The following is a 16,985-nucleotide window of genomic DNA, read 5'->3' as shown; positions in this document are numbered from 1 at the left end:
CGAATAATTGAAAGAGCAACATACCCATACATTTGATGCTTATTCCTCCCAGGAACATGATCCCACCTCTGGTACATATGTATATTCAGGGGTCTGTGTTTGGCTAACTCTCTATTTTGTGTTCTTTATAGGATTTATGAGATTGATCACTGTTCGTTATCTTTAGCTTTCATTTACCAAAGTAAAAATACTGGTACTTTGATACACTATAGGAAATTCTTTAATATCTTTAATATTAGTAGTAGAATTACTGTAATTTTGAGGACATAGAGTTAATAGAATAAAGTTTGTTGTATTACATGTTAATCAGCTGCGTAAGTAGTAATGGAAACAAAGTATATAATACCTATTGGTTTTAATTCAAACACCTTTGTTCTTCCACTTTGTGTTCGAATTATGCTAATTCTATTTCCTTTCCTGTAGGCAGCATTAGGATATTTACAGGTAATCAGTTGCTGAAACTGTGTAAGTTTCTTGTCTTCAGATTGTCTAATATCCATACACTTCACTGGTGGACTCCCAATTAGTTCTACATAAATGCTGTAGGTACCTGTAAAAAAAAAGCAAACACCATAAATGGAAAAGGTAAGTGGTAAAGTTGTATAAAATAACAATTCAGAGTGGAATAACATTTTTACCAGCACCAACGGAAAGAAAGATCCAATCGACTGTATAAGTATTGTCTAATTCAAGAGACCAGGACTGATTAACTCCATCATTGGTTAGAGAGCAGGTCTCCATGTCCTCATCACAACCAAGATTGGCAGACAGAGAACTATTTGTTGATGTCTGCTGAGACCGTGCACATATGGTATATGTCGATGTTTCTAGAGAACGAGTATGAGGTTTAAAATACGTATATTGCGATAAGATGTGTACGTGTTAATGCATATTTCCCCCACCTCGGTACATTCAGTCAATAAAATATAATATAAACATAGAATTACAAGATTCAAATTTAAAGTAATCAGGAAAATGTATCTTTAAATCAAAGTTTAGATGAGATATTAAGTTAATGCCATTCATCGAATATGAATATTCTAAATTGTGATAGAATGCTTACCTGGAATTTTAATTGAAAATATTGGAAGAACTGCATGAAAATATTTCATCAATACGATGTAGTGTTGATTAAAATTCATGATTTCCTTTGACAATGATATAGAACGAATAAATCGTGGTTGTGAGAAAATCCGTCTGAGAGAACTCATTAAGGATCTGGTACTAAGCATAATCCCTCTCGCTTTTCAACGACCCTTGTTGATACTTCCGTCCGCCTTTCTTTACCTAAGTGACAGGAAAATATGTTGTTTGTTCGTACTACTCTGTGAAAGACACGACTCTGGTGATATACGATATTGACATTTTATAAATATGAATATGGAATATGATCGGAAACTTTATCATACGCTTTTGGAATGTTAAGATATAAAACTTTACTGCAAACTTAAGGACATTGAATGTAAAAAAAAAACAAAAAAAAAAAACCCCACCATGTTTTCTAGGAATTTATCAAATTTACGTTGAATTTCTCTCTGGGTCTGTATACCATGCAACCGCCGCGGTGTGTTCACCCCGCATGTGGAATGTCGGGATTCGAATCCCGGCAGCGAAATAGCAAAGTCGTTAAAGTAGGTAATGAAAGTTCGATCGCTTAACATTCGGCATCAGGTGTGATTGTCACGGATCCTCGGAGTTAGCATAAAAACGGATATCCTGTGTCACAGTAGGTGTGGCACACAAAAGAACCCTCACTACTCAATGGCCGTAAGCGCCGAGCATAGACCTAAATTTGAAGCCCTTCACCGGTTTTGATGACATATGAGTGGAACATTCTCGATAGGAACGTTAAACAATATACAATCAATCAATCAACAATCTAAACAATCATTTAACATTATAGAGAAAAGGGCGGATGACTGCATTTTTACTTAAATCAATATGGACTTAAAACCCAGTAAAAAGTTATTTGAAGACGATGTAATTGTAAATATGAAAGGTGATATAATGAACAGTGATCAATCTCTTAACTCGTATAAGCAATACAAAATAGAAAGTTTGGCAACATGGACCCCTGGGCACTCCAGAAGTGTGATCAGGTGCCTAAGAGTAAGCATCCCCTGTCGACTGGTCACATTCGCCGTGAGCCCTATATACTGATCAGGTAAACGGAGTTTATGTTTTCAATCATGGTCTTCAAGGTGTTTTTTTAAAAGTCAGATGGTTGTCACGGATTTAAGACAGTTAAAAGTTTCGAAAACAAATTGAATATATATTTGAATTTTGCATGGATTTTGGTTTTGAAAACAAATACATAGATTTATTTACGATTTTTATTACAAAGTTGAAGCTGATTCTAGTCTACAAAATATGTCCGTTTAAGGGTCAGTAAGTGTGTGTTCTATTTGAAGCCGTACCTGTCAGTATGTGGATAAACACGAGGAAATTCGTTATTTTCACCAATTTGGATGCCTCCTTATTTGTTTTTACAATAATTTTAAAAGTTAACTTAGGACCTCTATATTTCGGAAAATCCATTGCGGTTTTGGATGTTGGACATTTTCCAATGTTGAATTTTTTCCTGTTTGAACTTTTACAGACATATACTGCATACAAGATATAGCAATTCATTTCGAATTGATAGTTTTGCTTTGCTGCTTCTTCACACGATGTTTTGAATTTGTTATGCAATACGGAATACACATAAAAATGGCAATATACAATTTCTGAAAATGTTTGACTGAATGGAGAATACTTTCTGCTGCTGTTAAATATTTTCCTTATCAAGGTGGTATTGTAGATTCATAAAGTTTAAATCAAGTATTTAGCATGTAATCTCTGTGGGAAGTTTGACACCATTTTGTGAATTTTTGTGAGGGAAACTGCCTGTTTAAGGTAGAAATTCTTATGAATGAAAAACATCATCCTGCGAAGTAGGAATACGGTTAATTTTGATATCAACTTTTCTGTGTAATATACTTTTCCAAATGGTGATCACAAACCTGTCCAAAATATTTTCATGAAATCGATCAATTCTGTGATTTTAAAATTGTTTCCCTTTTAATAGCTTGTTGTCCAAAGACGTTTTGTCCTCTGGATACATCAAACTGGGTTGATTTTTTCTGCATTCCTTCCCAAGTTGTCGACCCTTTGCAACATGTCAATATCATAGGTTATACATTTTGTATCTATTTTGTATTGCTTACGGGATTTATGATAATTATCACTGCTCGTTATCTTCACCTTTCATGACTATTTTTTTCTGTAATAGAATGGGCAGTGGGTTTACAACCAGTACCATGACTCCACATTAGTGAAAATGTATTACATGTAAACTCGGTTTACCTGATCAGGATATGGGGCTCACGGCGGGTGTGACCGGTCAACAGGGGATGCTTACTCCTCCTAGGCACCTGATCCCACCTCTGGTGTGTCCAGGGACTCTTTATTTTGTATTGCTTGTGGGAGTTATGAGGTTGATCACTGTTCATTATCTTCACCTTGCTTCAAATGTGTCAGATCGTTGGTCGCGGTAGGGGGGGTGTCCTTCGTTGAAGAAGGGGATGCTTGCTCCTCCTAGGCACCTGATCCCACCTCTGGTGTGTCCAGGGGTCCGTGTTTGCCCAACTATCTATTTTGTATTGCTTGTAGGAGTTATGAGATTGATCACTGTTCGTTATCTTCACCTTGCATGCATGTAAATGAAAGATTTCAGCTACTTTCATCTTTTATCCCTTCATAGATAAATGGTTGGATATAATGTAGCAACGAAATTGGTATGCTATATTTTGACAATTAAAGACATAGTTCTGAATTTGTCTGTTTCAAAGTATCTAAATGTATTACATTTCTTGGAAAGTTATGCATTGTTTCAATATGATATTTAGTGGGATTGTTAAATGTTGTTTTCATAGTCAATCAATTTCATGCATAATGCATGAACCTGAAATTATACAGAGGGTTAGAAAGTGGGATGGGGGATCGTTGAGAAATCAAGCCAGTTTAACTTAAGGTGAATCCAGATTGATATTTCCCTAAAAAGTATCATTCTTGTAAGATTTAGGGGCTTCACCGTTAGCCATAACTCATCTCCATAATTGTTGGGAGGTACGCGATTACAAAGAAGTGTAGAATTTCAATAGATGGTAACTAAAGAGCCAAATTCACTTATTTAATAAGTGATACTTGAAAACCTAAATATTTTACAAACTAGTAAAACATATTAATATACTGCAACATTCCTTTTCTGAATCATATAACCAAAGAAATTATGGATCGACTTGGGCAATTAAGATTAAATCAAATTTGTCAATTCCGATATCTGAAGTTTGAGAAATATGTATGAAAAAGTAAAGATGAGGGAAAATGATAAATCTCATAAATACTATAAAGAATATAAAATTGACAGTGGGGCAAGAACGAGCCCCTGGAACACCAGAGATGGGATCAAATGACAATAGGTACAATGTAGGATGATCAAGCATCCCCTGTTAACCGGTCACACCCGCCGTGGACCTTATATCTAATCAAGTGAAAGGAGCAATCTGTAATCAGACTTGATATGTAAAGAAATATATATGATTTAGTGTTGACTAACATACTGCCCCCATGCTCTATATCACCTGCTTATGGTGTTCATATACCTCAACTCATTCGACACGCAAGATATTGATCTCTTGCTGTTGTAAGTTAATATATTTAGCATATTAGGTGGCTAATAGGAAAATGTAAAAAAAAAAAAAAATAAAAAATCGCGTCTTGAACATTATACTCTTGCTTGAGATATTCATTATCATATATCAATATTCATAAGAGAACATTCTGGTCTATACATTCATGTAGTATATGATTTCACTTTTTTATCATCACATGTACGATGATCAGGTGATCATTGTGACATGAACTCTTGTCAGTTCTACAATATAATAATGCCAAAAATCATGTGCAAAATAAATGTAAATAAGTTTATTGTTTGAAAATAGTATCCTGTACATGTGGAACGCTGCAGAATATAATGCATGTTTGATTACAGTAGTTATAAAAGTTGTTTTAGGAATACGGTTATTTTCTGAGACATATAAAAAGATCATATGACGTACTTGTTCTTGCATTACAGAGTGCAGAATAAAAAAAACCCATCCAAGCCACCATTGCAATATTGTATCCAGTCAATCTTGAGTCGTAATGGCAGGGTCGTGAGTTTGAATCCCGTCTGCTCCTAAAACGAGATGTAAAAAGGTAACGACTGTTCCTTTGCCGAACTATTTACATTCGAAATGAAAATCGTGAATCTTTTAGATGAGACTTGAAACACGGTAGATATATTGACATGATCATACAATGAATTACATGTAATCATATTTAAAAAGGTTATTACCTACTATTATACAAAAATGTAGAATCATTGTTTTTATATGGTACGATGTTAGATATTTTGGAGTATCGTATAGTGTAATATCTTATCCTTTAGATTACAAAAATAGAAAACAGACTATTTATACTTTTTTCCAAAACATGAAGTATTTGTAGAAAATGATTACAAACCTTCTTTCTAGGATTCTTACCGTTCTTTTAAGTCAGGAAATTGCAGGCAAAAATAGCGCGGTGCATTTTGTATTACACATTTTGTAAAAAAAAAAATGCACATTAATAGGAAACAGCACAATGTAGATATCATGATAAGTCAAAGATATATAAAACTATGGAATACTACTGGTATACACTCGACATGTATCATATTCATACGTATATATCAGAACGTCATTGTATTATTTCCTCCTAACTCAACTCTAAATATCTTTGGATATGGTGACAAAAATCCTCTGGATAGATGAGAGGAGCCGGCATTTGAGGAATCCCAGAAACGAGAGGACCGAAATTGTGTGGCCTGTATACATTTAAAAGTAAATACTGCAAACTATAGAAACTTGAAAATAAACATTTTTTTTCTCAATCCAAACCATGATGCAACTGGTCATCTTACATATCTGAAAATTCGAACCGGGCATTGAATTGAACCTTGTGAAACTTTCTGAGTATTAAAGTTGTGTAATAAATTATCAAAATAGCTGAAAATATAAATTACTAAATTTTGAAACCCATCATTAGACATTTTCTACTTCTAAGTTCTATGAAAATGTTATAGAGCTAAATCTAACTGCAATATTTTATTTTTCAAGAATTTGGACCATGGCAAAACAATGAGAGCCATTGCAAATGAGGCTCTATACAATATGATTGACTCGTATTGACATGCATCGATATATCTGTTGCGACAAGAGAAAAAAAAACACTCCACCCCCCCCCCCCCCCCCGAAACAAAACAAGTAATGATTTTTAAATATATTTCTTCATACTCTTTAAAATAGAAATCTTACTGTAATTGTTGAATTCGTTTTCCTTCGTAATGTCACTGGTACAGTTATCTTCTATGCCAAAACAGTCATCACTAGAGCAAATCTCGCTACATCTGTATCGACATGTCATTGTGTGTAAATGTTGATGCGCTGTACAATACATACACACATGAATGCCATGGTTACACGTGACACAAGGCGATCCACATATGTTTGATGTAGAACCAGAATGGAATTCTGAAACAACGTTTGAAATATACATGTACACACATTAGTTTAAAATACAGTGTATTCCATAATATCCCAGCAACATTGTCGTTAAAGTGCTCGCTTCACGATTTGAAAGTTCCTCGTTCGATTCTCCATCCTGATGGTCGAGTCAAAACCATGGAAATCTAAAATTGGTAGTGACTGTTCCTTTACCTAGACATTCAATTGAAAACCCAATAAGTGATTTATTTTCTGGAGGACCGTTATTTGATAAGAAGGCAATACAAACACTGAAAATGATAATCATGATATTGAATGTACGTGTATAATTGTTGAAGATAATTAGTGTATCAGGATCGTTCAATTCAGCATTACATGTGTTTGATTCTGTTACAACAGCCACCTCCCCAGTATTTGTGTCTTGAAGCACTTCTGGAAACTTTAGAAGGGAAATAAAGTAAATTCACCGGGAGAACTAATGTCTAGCATTAACTTCCCTGTTACTCAAATGTACAGGTCTGATGGTGAACTTCACGTATAGAACTATTCTCTTTTTCTCTTAATCTATAATCTGAACGTTCTTGACGAAGAACTTCCTGTTTATAAATTAAGCTATGAGGTATTCCAAAACAGTCTGAGTTTACAACTGTCAGGTGTTTAAAGGTTACGAGTAAACCAAACACGTTTTACATAAGTCGATTGCCATTTGGCTAAATAGCCCAAACTCTCCCACATTGTTCCGTTTAAAGACAACTCTATTGTTCGGTTGTTCAAAGCTGGATGCATTACTTGGACGCCCATTATTGTTTTAGGTATTCTTGGAAGGAATCCGTTTTGGTCAATATGTGAAACAATGTTTTTAAAGAACTTGGATCCGATGCCGTAAACTAAAATGAATGATCCTTTGCAAATTTCTTGATTTTAAAAGTCCTAAACTTTCTTTCCTTTCCATTTGTTTTGCTACAGAAGCCAGTACATAACATTTGATCCAAAACAAACATGTTTTTCTCCTTTCTTGATAGTTCATCGGGGGTCAAGATGGAATATTTTACTTCCTTTAATTCCTACATCACCTAGACAGTTTTTCAACAGACATGCAATATTTTGAAACTGCGTTTGAAACCTGCTAGTTATTTTCGTTAACCTCGGACTAGAATTACGATTTGTCATTAGAAAAAACCTACGTCACGTGATTGCCGTCTAAATATAGCGTCTTGAGTTTAACTTAACTTAAATTGTATTTCCTTCTTATACATACGAAACATTTATTAAGTTTCCTACCAGTTATACAATTCAAATCGTAAGCAATTCCTTTTCCACCGAGAACCCAAACTAGCTAACAATATATCTGAATTGATATTTAGCGGGGTTGTTAAACAGAAATTGTGTAACTGGCAAGTACAAATAAAAAACTGCAGAAGAATAAAACTGGCTCTCTGTTGCCTGCCCATGAATGCTTTTCGACGTATTATGACAATAGACACCCAGCCCGTGTATTGTATTTATTTTTACATTATCATGTAGAATTCCTTTATGTCCGTACAAACACAGGACTATGAGAATTATCTTTCAGTATCCGAAGTATATAACACTAAATATCATCTGACATTCATTTTCTTGCTGAAGCCTGTTTTGTATTTTTGCATTGTCAACATTCATGTCTTCACATGATGATTTTTACTCCAATTCGTAATATTCTATTAGCAATTGTTCTAAATATGCAAGGAAAGAAGGAATGAGTCAAAAATGTTTTTTCCAGGAGAAATGACAAGTACAAATCAGCATGGAAAGTCATATAGAGCCAAGGCATTTTCATTATTGATTATCCGGAGTATACCGTAGAAACACTTGACAATCTGTAATTGACCTGTCAATTTTGAAATTAGCATCAGTAATGGTGGCTTGTGTGCAATTGAAAACAAAAATCAACTTATTGAAACTAGTGATTGATTGGTTTTATATTATTTAACGTTTCGCTCGAGAATCTTTCACTCACGTGGATACGTCACCATTGGCGGTGAAATGCAGCAAAATTCAGGCATATGCTCAGTGCTTACGGCCTTTGACCGGGGGTGGATCTTTTTTGTACCACACATGTGACACTGGATCTTAGAGTTTGCAATCTAAACTGCCGTTTTTAGTAGTCGCCTCTTACGATAAAGAACAGTGATCAATCTTATAACTCCTATAAGGAATGAAAACTTAAGAGTTGGGGAAACTCGGACCCCTGTATATACCAGAGGTAGGATCTGATGCCTAGTAGGAGTAAGTATTTCCTTTCGACTGGTCACACCCTCTGTGAGCCTTATATCTTGATTGGTTAAACGGAGTAATCCGTAGTCAAATCAGTGTGTAAAGAATGGCCTAACAATCGGTATGAAATACGTCAGACAGCACTTAACACAACAGCAGGACGTATTGGCAAACTAGATCATTATAACGACCATATATTTGCAAAATAATGGTTTTAAAGAAGGCTTTTAAACTGTTTTAGCATCAACTTGTTTGTCAGTAGCCTGACCTGATTTAACAACTTATCATACGCAAAATAAGCTCATGCGTATTGAATCACTTTAGTGACATAAACACCATATGTAAATGATAATGAACTAGTAGGTATTGTTTTTTTTTTTTTTTTTTTTTTTTTTTTTTTTACAAAAAACAACAACAGATGTATCCCCTTCAAAGTTTGATTGTCTAATAGCCGGGGCAACAATGAGTGCAAGCGTAAGAGGCAATAACAACGACTTGCATCAATATTACACCTAAGTTATAGTTTTGATTATATTTTGATGTAAAAGAGTGACTTTGAATGAAGAAATGGGTCAAGGTCAAAGATTTTGGTACATTACATCTTGTCTTAATATCTGCTTTCTAAGTTGTAAGTTTGAAATCATAATGTCAAATAGTTCTCAGGTTATAGTCTTGATGTAAAAGAGTGACCTTGACATTGTAAGTGGATGAATGTCAAAAATGTTTGTGTTGTGCACCCCTCTTCTATATAACCTCTCCATATTCCAAGTTTAAAGTTTTAATGTCAAACGGTTGTCAAGTCAGCTTTTAGCCTGGACTATATTTTGACATACAAAATTGACCTTGACTTTATAAATAGGTCAAGGTAGAAATGTGTGGTGGAATTACACCTTTCCCCCTTCTCATATTCCAAGTTTGAAGTCTTAATGTCAAAGCGTTCTAAAGCTATGGTCATTTCATGTTTTTCTTAATTTGACCTTGCATGGAAAAAGGGTCAAGGTAAAAAATGTTGGTCCACGCTTCCATATCATCTCTCCATATTCCAAGTTTGAAGTTTTAATGTCAAACTTTAATGTTGACGTAAAAGATTGACCTTGACTTTATAAGTGGGTCAAGGTCAACGGTTTTGGGGGGCGGGCACCCCTTCTCCATACCATCTCCTTGTGTTTGACATAACAAATTGACCTTGACTTTATAAATGGGTCAAGGTCAAAAATTTTGGTGGAATTCCCTCTTTCCCCCTTCTCATATTCCAAGTTTGAAGTCTTAAAGTCAAAGGGTTCTTTAGTTAGTGCCCGGACAAAATTTGGTTGAAGAAGAAGAATAAGAATAATAATGATAAGAAGAAAAATGACAAAAACAATATGAAAGGGAGACATAAATATTGTTCTATAAATATGGAAAGTTGACGACGGAGGACCTGAATGAATAACGTTTGTTATAATGTTGAATTGTTAGTTTGCCGTTATCATCTATGTCAATAAAATATCAAAGTACAAAGCAAATGCGGATCACTCCGGTGCCAGCTGACAAAAGAGCACAAGGGAATTCCAAACCTGAATACCAAAGACTACGGATATATTGTCAACAAGGAGCTCAATCATCGTTGTAATATCATCTTCAGAGTACTTGTGCATAGAGGCAGAGTGGCATTTTAGAAAGTAACTTTTTGAATGAGTGATCACTAGATATGAATATTTCCTGTTTTGTTGAAGAAGCAACCGTCTTTAATGTCAAGAAATCTAGTTTTTATGTTATCACGAGGAATGGTCGTGTAAAATATCAGAAGTCGTTTTGATATTGATTTGAAAAACGTGTGTGATCTAAAACTTACTAAAAGTTCTTTACAATGTTTTAGAACATGTTGTGACAGAATATGTTTGAAGTCCCAGCTGTTAGTAGTTCCGTGAGTTGGAAAGATATAGCAAAGATGATTTGTCTTATCCTTGTTTTTCAAATCCCTCTTATACTTACGACAAACAAGTGATACTGAGGACATACTATAACCCTGATTCTCACAGAAGAAAAAAAAACTAGTGAGGTGGAATTCAAGGACAAAATAACCTAGATAGTGACAGGATGTCAGTATGTTAACGATATCTGAGTCAACAATTCCATGAAAATGTAAAATCAAAATAGCAAGGGTAAATTGAGGACATGCATCGATCGGGGATACTGACGAACATTTAGAACGCGCTGCAAGAATGGAAGCTCAAATAAAAGTAAGCAGAAGATCGATGTCTTAGATGGTGTTTAGTAAATAATTATGTGATTAGATTTTATGTACCTTTTAATATTGTCGCTGTAGTGATTTCAGGATCACAATACGTTCCATAGTAACCCTCTATACAGCTCTCACATGTCCCTGATGTCTGGTCACACTTAGCGTTGAGACAGGTTGTTGGACATTGATACTTACAGAAGTCACCATAGAACGGTCCATGACATTGGTTACAGACACCTGATATAGGACTACAGGACACACACTCCTTCCTGCATTTAGCGCAGTTTGGTCCATAACGACCTGCAGGGCATACTGGAAAAGAAGTATTAAACGAAATTTAATCTCGGAATTTCGATTTTCGTTTTGAAAATTAAACATTCATTGAATTGAGAGTATACTCGGTCCATTCAATCAATTTCAAGTTTCGCGAAAATGAAGCGGAAGTAGTACTACATGAATTGATATTGATTCATCTTAACTCCGTTATTTACTTATAGGGTACACTTCAAACAGCCTCAATGGTCCGTCATCGGTCCTTTTTATAATAATTGTATCCCCTTCATTTCTTTGTAACATTCCAATGCTGTATTCTGTTGTTTTATTCTATGGAGACTGAAATTCTGACACATTGTTGATGAACTCGTTATTGCGTCATCTTCTTTATAGTGTACTTCATAATTTCCTGATAAAAAATAATGAGAGAACATAATTATTCAATACGAAATAACACATTCTCTATACATGTTTTTAGAAGTTCAAACATACATTTTTCACCGATGTAAATGGCTGAAACATTGCCAAAACGGCGTAAAACCGTAATCAATCAATCTTTGATATTTTATACATTAGATATTTTACATGAATAAAGTTTTATACTCCATAAAATCAATTTCTTTAAAATAAAGTTTAATTTCATATATGAGTTGATCAATAGAAGATATGGGTCCCGACTATTATAATACCCAAAATGTACAGTTTATTCTTAAGAGAAAATATTCTGATTAATTAATGCCAAGTCTTGCAATATCTCAAAACTTCGATATAACCTAGTTAAAATGGTGTATTTCAATTTTGAATGCAAAATTATACTTTACATATTTAACTGATGGCTACTACTTGACTTTTTCGCTTATCTTAAATATACCTCCCCTGGTCGATATAAGAATCCACTTAATCACATAGTTTCTGTCCAATTTTAGGAACCAAGACGCCTGGACCTGTTCTGGTGATTGGTAAAACGTGTCCATGTCGTTATCTAAAGCTTTGGACAATCCACTCGAAGATTCCGTAAAATTCAGTTGCACTGATCGATTAATACCAGAAAGTCCTAGTAAAGAAATTAAAAAAAACATTATTATTGTAATATAATCATTACAAATGTTGAACAATAAATGTGGAAAGTATTACATTTGACACATTATAAATATTTACCTTCTAAATGGTCAGAAATTGAAAATAAATGAAAGTTTAATGAAATATTACTTTTGGCAATTTGCAACTGTAACATGATGTAGCAAAGCTAATACGAGAGTTTTTATTTACTAACAGAACGCCTTTTTATTCTAAATTTACACACAACGGTCACTTGATTTTGAAGTTTTGATGGACTTCAATACTTCCAATGAAAATGACACAGGTACAGATATTTGTAGTTGTAGTTCTCAAACACGATATAATCTGCCGTCGAGGGCTTTAGGCGTTTGCTCAGGAGTGACAGGACACGGTCATCGTCGCAATAATTTTCCAGAGAAAGTAGATGATGTGATAAATTCATGAAATTAGTGGCCGCAAGCTGCGAATGCAGAGTCGAACTTTGATCAGTGGATCGATGAATAGTGAACTCTATTGTTAATTTTTCAACGCTTTTAAAGGGCTATAGTACTTGACAAAAAGAAATAGTTTTATGAAAACCAAACTACCCCCAACTCCACCCGACTACTCTTTTATACCGATCCTCAGTAATGCTAAATACCCTTCCAAGCCCCTAAAAGGTATGGATATATGGCAGATAGTAAGTTGTTCCATTTCCGGAAACAAAAAAGGGGCCCAAAAGAGTAGACCAGCTAAGCTCTATCGATGTACCGGGGCACCACAGGGTAAACTTTTACAAACGTTGAATTACACAATAGGTCTTTTGCGCCTTCTTTGAAATATTCATGTTTCAATAGAGAAAACAATGATTTCAGCAATCTGTATACTAGATATAACCGTGCGTTCAAGACAAATGTCCCCTGGTCGTCGGCTGGTAATGTGTGGAGAAGCAGTTACATTGCAAGTTCACATAATGTAGCCAGTTCTACATTTCGAACAGAGGCACATGCGCCCGTTGTTGGAAGAATTGTTTAAGCCCATGTACATTCAACGTGTACAAATCTTTTATGTTCGCTCAGAATGACCTTGCAAGAAATCGGGAATTTATAAGGCTAGCAAAGTATAAAGCATGCATAGATTTCGAGTAAATCAGTATTCCAACAGAAACCCGAACTTCCACCCCAAAATCTTTGGATAATACAGTGATATTTTTGGAAGTTCAACCGACGTTTTGTTCATGTTGCCGTTACCATTCATTATTCATATACTTATTTTGCTATTATACATCTATGGTTTGTTTCTTTTTTGATTTAACGTCCTATTCGAGATTTTCTTCATTCATGTCAAGGAGTCACCAGTGTAGCTGAAGTGCCAGAAATGTTCACGTTTGGATCGTGTTCAGGGATGTGGCAGTGAGGTTTCGATAACTTGTTAACACCTACATATACGTAGTAATTTTGCCTTCAAGTTCTATTCGAAAGACGGCTGCTTTCAATTTTAATGCTAGACGCTTTATGAATGAGCAATTAAACGTCAGGTTTGATGCAATGCCAGACTCGAGAATAACACCCTGTCACCTGATTGTGAAACTAGAGGCATAAAACTAGATAACCTCGACTTCTAATTTTGTTTTCTTGAAGGTATCATTGGAACATTAATTTAGAATTTAGTGATAAAAGTTTGCATTTTACTTTCTATTGTTTGTATTAATTTACTTGATAGTTTATGATTGAAATAAGAGTGTACTTCAAATTGTGTGTAGTTATGAGTTTTATATACAAAGCTATTTTATAACAATGTACCTCAATGGAACTACTAATTATGTTTATTCTGTGAACACAAACATGATTATCGTGGTAAACGTGTAATGTACACTTTCGTACTTTGTATTGTCGAGGTAATAATTATCTCAATTTTGTATTTTTTAATGGTAGTTAGGTGAGTTTTTAACACGAATTTACGATTTTCATCAGCCTCGTTTAAAGTTAGCACTTTGCAAATTGTGTGTTAGTTATAACAATCTAATCTAAAAATACTACCTGTCATTAGGTGGAATGCTGTCTGATGTGTTTCATACCAATCGTTAGGCCGTTCTCTACATGGTGATCTTAAGTACGGATTTCTGAGTTTACCATTTAAAGATACCGTGCTCATGTGGGTGTGATCGGCCACACTTTCCATTAATGGTGTGTGCAGTGGTCCGCATTAGCCCTACCCTTAATTTGTTATTATATTTAGGAAATATGAGATTAATTAATGTTATCTTCACATAGCTTTAATCGATCTTCAATATCCTTAATAAAATTTATTAACGCTGTATTTAAAAATACATGAAAATACACGGGCTGATTTCAGCTTCTCTATCGTCAACTTCCCCTATTTGTGTAACAATATTCCATTATCACCTGCATATGGTGTTTATATATCTCAACTGATTCGATATGCAAGACCTTGTTCTGGGTATAGTCAGTTTTTAAATCGAGGTAAGCTACTGACAAACAAGTTGATGGTACAGGGATTTCGACATTCTCGATTGAAGTCAGCATTTCACAGATTCTATAGTCGTAATAACGATCTAGTTTGTCAATACAACCTCGCATTGGGTCAATTGCTGTCTGACATGTTGCATACCGATTGTTAAGCCGTTCTTGGCACACTGGTTTTGACTGCGGATAACTCCGTTTACCTGATCAGGATATAGGGCTCACGGCGGATGTGACCGGTCAACAGGGGATGCTTACTCCTCCTAGGCACCTGATCCCACCTCTGGTGTGTCCAGGGGTCCGTGTTTGCCCAACTATCTATTTTGTATTGCTTGTAGGAGTTATGAGATTGATCACTGTTCGTTATCTTCACCTTGCATGTATATCTTCCTATCGAATAATTGAAAGAGCAACATACCCATACATTTGATGCTTATTCCTCCCAGGAACATGATCCCACCTCTGGTACATATGTATATTCAGGGGTCTGTGTTTGCCTAACTCTCTATTTTGTGTTCTTTATAGGATTTATGAGATTGATCACTGTTCGTTATCTTTAGCTTTCATTTACCAAAGTAAAAATACTGGTACTTTGATACACTATAGGAAATTCTTTAATATCTTTAATATTAGTAGTAGAATTACTGTAAATTTGAGGACAAAGTTAATAGAATAAAGTTTGTTGTATTACATGTTAATCAGCTGCGTAAGTAGTAATGGAAACAAAGTATATTATACCTATTGGTTTTAATTCAAACACCTTTGTTCTTCCACTTTGTGTTCGAATTATGCTAATTCTATTTCCTTTCCTGTAGGCAGCATTAGGATATTTACAGGTAATCAGTTGCTGAAACTGTGTAAGTTTCTTGTCTTCAGATTGTCTAATATCCATACACTTCACTGGTGGACTCCCAATTAGTTCTACATAAATGCTGTAGGTACCTGTACAAAAAAAGCAAACACCATAAATGGAAAAGGTAAGTGGTAAAGTTGTATAAAATAACAATTCAGAGTGGAATAACATTTTTACCAGCATCAACGGAAAGAATGATCCAATCGACTGTATAATTATTGTCTAATTCAAGAGACCAGAACTGATTAACTCCATCATTGGTTAGAGAGAATGTCTCCATGTCGTCATCACAACCAAGATTGGCAGACAGAGAACTATTTGTTGATGTCTGCTGAGACCGTGCACATATGGTATATGTCGATGTTTCTAGAGAACGAGTATAAGGTTTAAAATACGTATATTGCGATAAGATGTGTACGTGTTAATGCATATTTCCCCCACCTCGGTACATTCAGTCAATAAAATATAATATAAACATAGAATTACAAGATTCAAATTTAAAGTAATCAGGAAAATGTATCTTTAAACCAAAGTTTAGATGAGATATTAAGTTAATGCCTTTCATCGAATATGAATATTCTAAATTGTGATAGAATGCTTACCTGGAATTTTAATTGAAAATATTGGAAGAACTGCATGAAAATATTTCATCAATACGATGTAGTGTTGATTAAAATTCATGATTTCCTTTGATAATCATATAGAACGAATAAATCATGGTTGTGAGGAAATCCGTCTGAGAGAACTCATTAAGGATCTGGTACTAAGCATAATCCCTCTCGGTTTTGAACGACCTTTGTTGATACTTCCGTCCGCCTTTCTTTACCTAAGTGACAGGAAAATATGTTGTTTGTTCGTACTACTCTGTGAAAGACACTACTCTGGTGATATACGATGTTGACATTTTATAGATATAAATATAGAATATGATCGGAAACTCTATCATACGCTTTTGGAATGTTAAGATATAAAACTTTACTGCAAACTTAAGGACATTGAATTAAAAAAAAAACATGTGTTCTGGGAATTTATCAAATTTACGTTGAATTTCTCTCTGGGTCTGTACACAATGCGACCGCCGCGGTGTGTTCGCCTCGCATGTGGAATGTCGGGATTCGAATCCCGGCTGCGACATACGAAAGTTGTTAAAGTAGGTAGTGAAAGTTCGATCGCCAAACATTCGGCATCAGGTGTTAATGTCACGGGTCCTCTGATATGACCTTAGATACGAATATCCTGTGTCACAGTAGGTGTGGCACACTAAAGAAACCTCACTTCTCAATGGCCGTAAGCGC

The 16,985-nt window shown here is 34.9% G+C and overlaps 2 protein-coding genes across 8 annotated transcripts in view; both read right to left on the bottom strand.

Moving 5' to 3' along the window:
* The window catches only part of LOC125656013 (receptor-type tyrosine-protein phosphatase alpha-like), a 23,119-nt gene extending 11,765 nt beyond the window's left edge, over window positions 1-11,354 (bottom strand). For 2 of the 7 annotated variants that reach the window (XM_056143726.1, XM_056143731.1), the window contains exons 1-6: window positions 11,107-11,354; window positions 6,378-6,593; window positions 3,346-5,218; window positions 1,064-1,287; window positions 639-827; window positions 347-550 (exon numbers count right to left, since the gene is read on the bottom strand). In XM_056143726.1, the coding sequence (XP_055999701.1) occupies window positions 347-550; window positions 639-827; window positions 1,064-1,232 (562 nt within the window). In that variant the 5' untranslated portion in view covers window positions 1,233-1,287; window positions 3,346-5,218; window positions 6,378-6,593; window positions 11,107-11,354. Of the gene's footprint in view, window positions 1-24; window positions 124-346; window positions 551-638; window positions 828-1,063; window positions 6,284-6,377; window positions 11,038-11,106 lie in introns of those variants that run through there. The other 5 variants (XM_056143728.1, XM_056143729.1, XM_056143730.1 and 2 more) reach the window with 5 other exon arrangements.
* LOC130048625 (cysteine-rich with EGF-like domain protein 2-A) lies at window positions 11,099-16,985 on the bottom strand. The gene is made up of 6 exons (XM_056145617.1): window positions 16,732-16,985; window positions 16,293-16,516; window positions 15,868-16,056; window positions 15,576-15,779; window positions 12,188-12,370; window positions 11,099-11,355 (listed from the first exon to the last, which is right to left on the bottom strand). Exons 2-6 carry the CDS (start codon window positions 16,369-16,371, stop codon window positions 11,099-11,101), a joined length of 912 nt encoding a protein of 303 aa, XP_056001592.1. The 5' UTR covers window positions 16,372-16,516; window positions 16,732-16,985.

Source organism: Ostrea edulis, chromosome 7 (genome assembly GCF_947568905.1).
Source record: "Ostrea edulis chromosome 7, xbOstEdul1.1, whole genome shotgun sequence".
NCBI lineage: Eukaryota > Metazoa > Mollusca > Bivalvia > Ostreida > Ostreidae > Ostrea > Ostrea edulis.
Note: the sequence above shows the minus strand (reverse complement) of the source record. Positions and strands in the feature narration are given on the sequence as shown.

Excerpts from the sequence above, each read along its gene's own strand:
- LOC130048625 (XM_056145617.1), bottom strand. The coding sequence starts at position 16,371 with ATGAATTTTAATCAACACTACATCGTATTGATGAAATATTTTCATGCA. Across the intron at positions 12,371-15,575 it reads GTTTGAATTAAAACCAATAG|GACTTTCTGGTATTAATCGA; the intron begins GTATAATATACT and ends TTTCTTTACTAG. Across the intron at positions 11,356-12,187 it reads TCTTATATCGACCAGGGGAG|TATGCCCTGCAGGTCGTTAT; the intron begins GTATATTTAAGA and ends CTTCTTTTCCAG.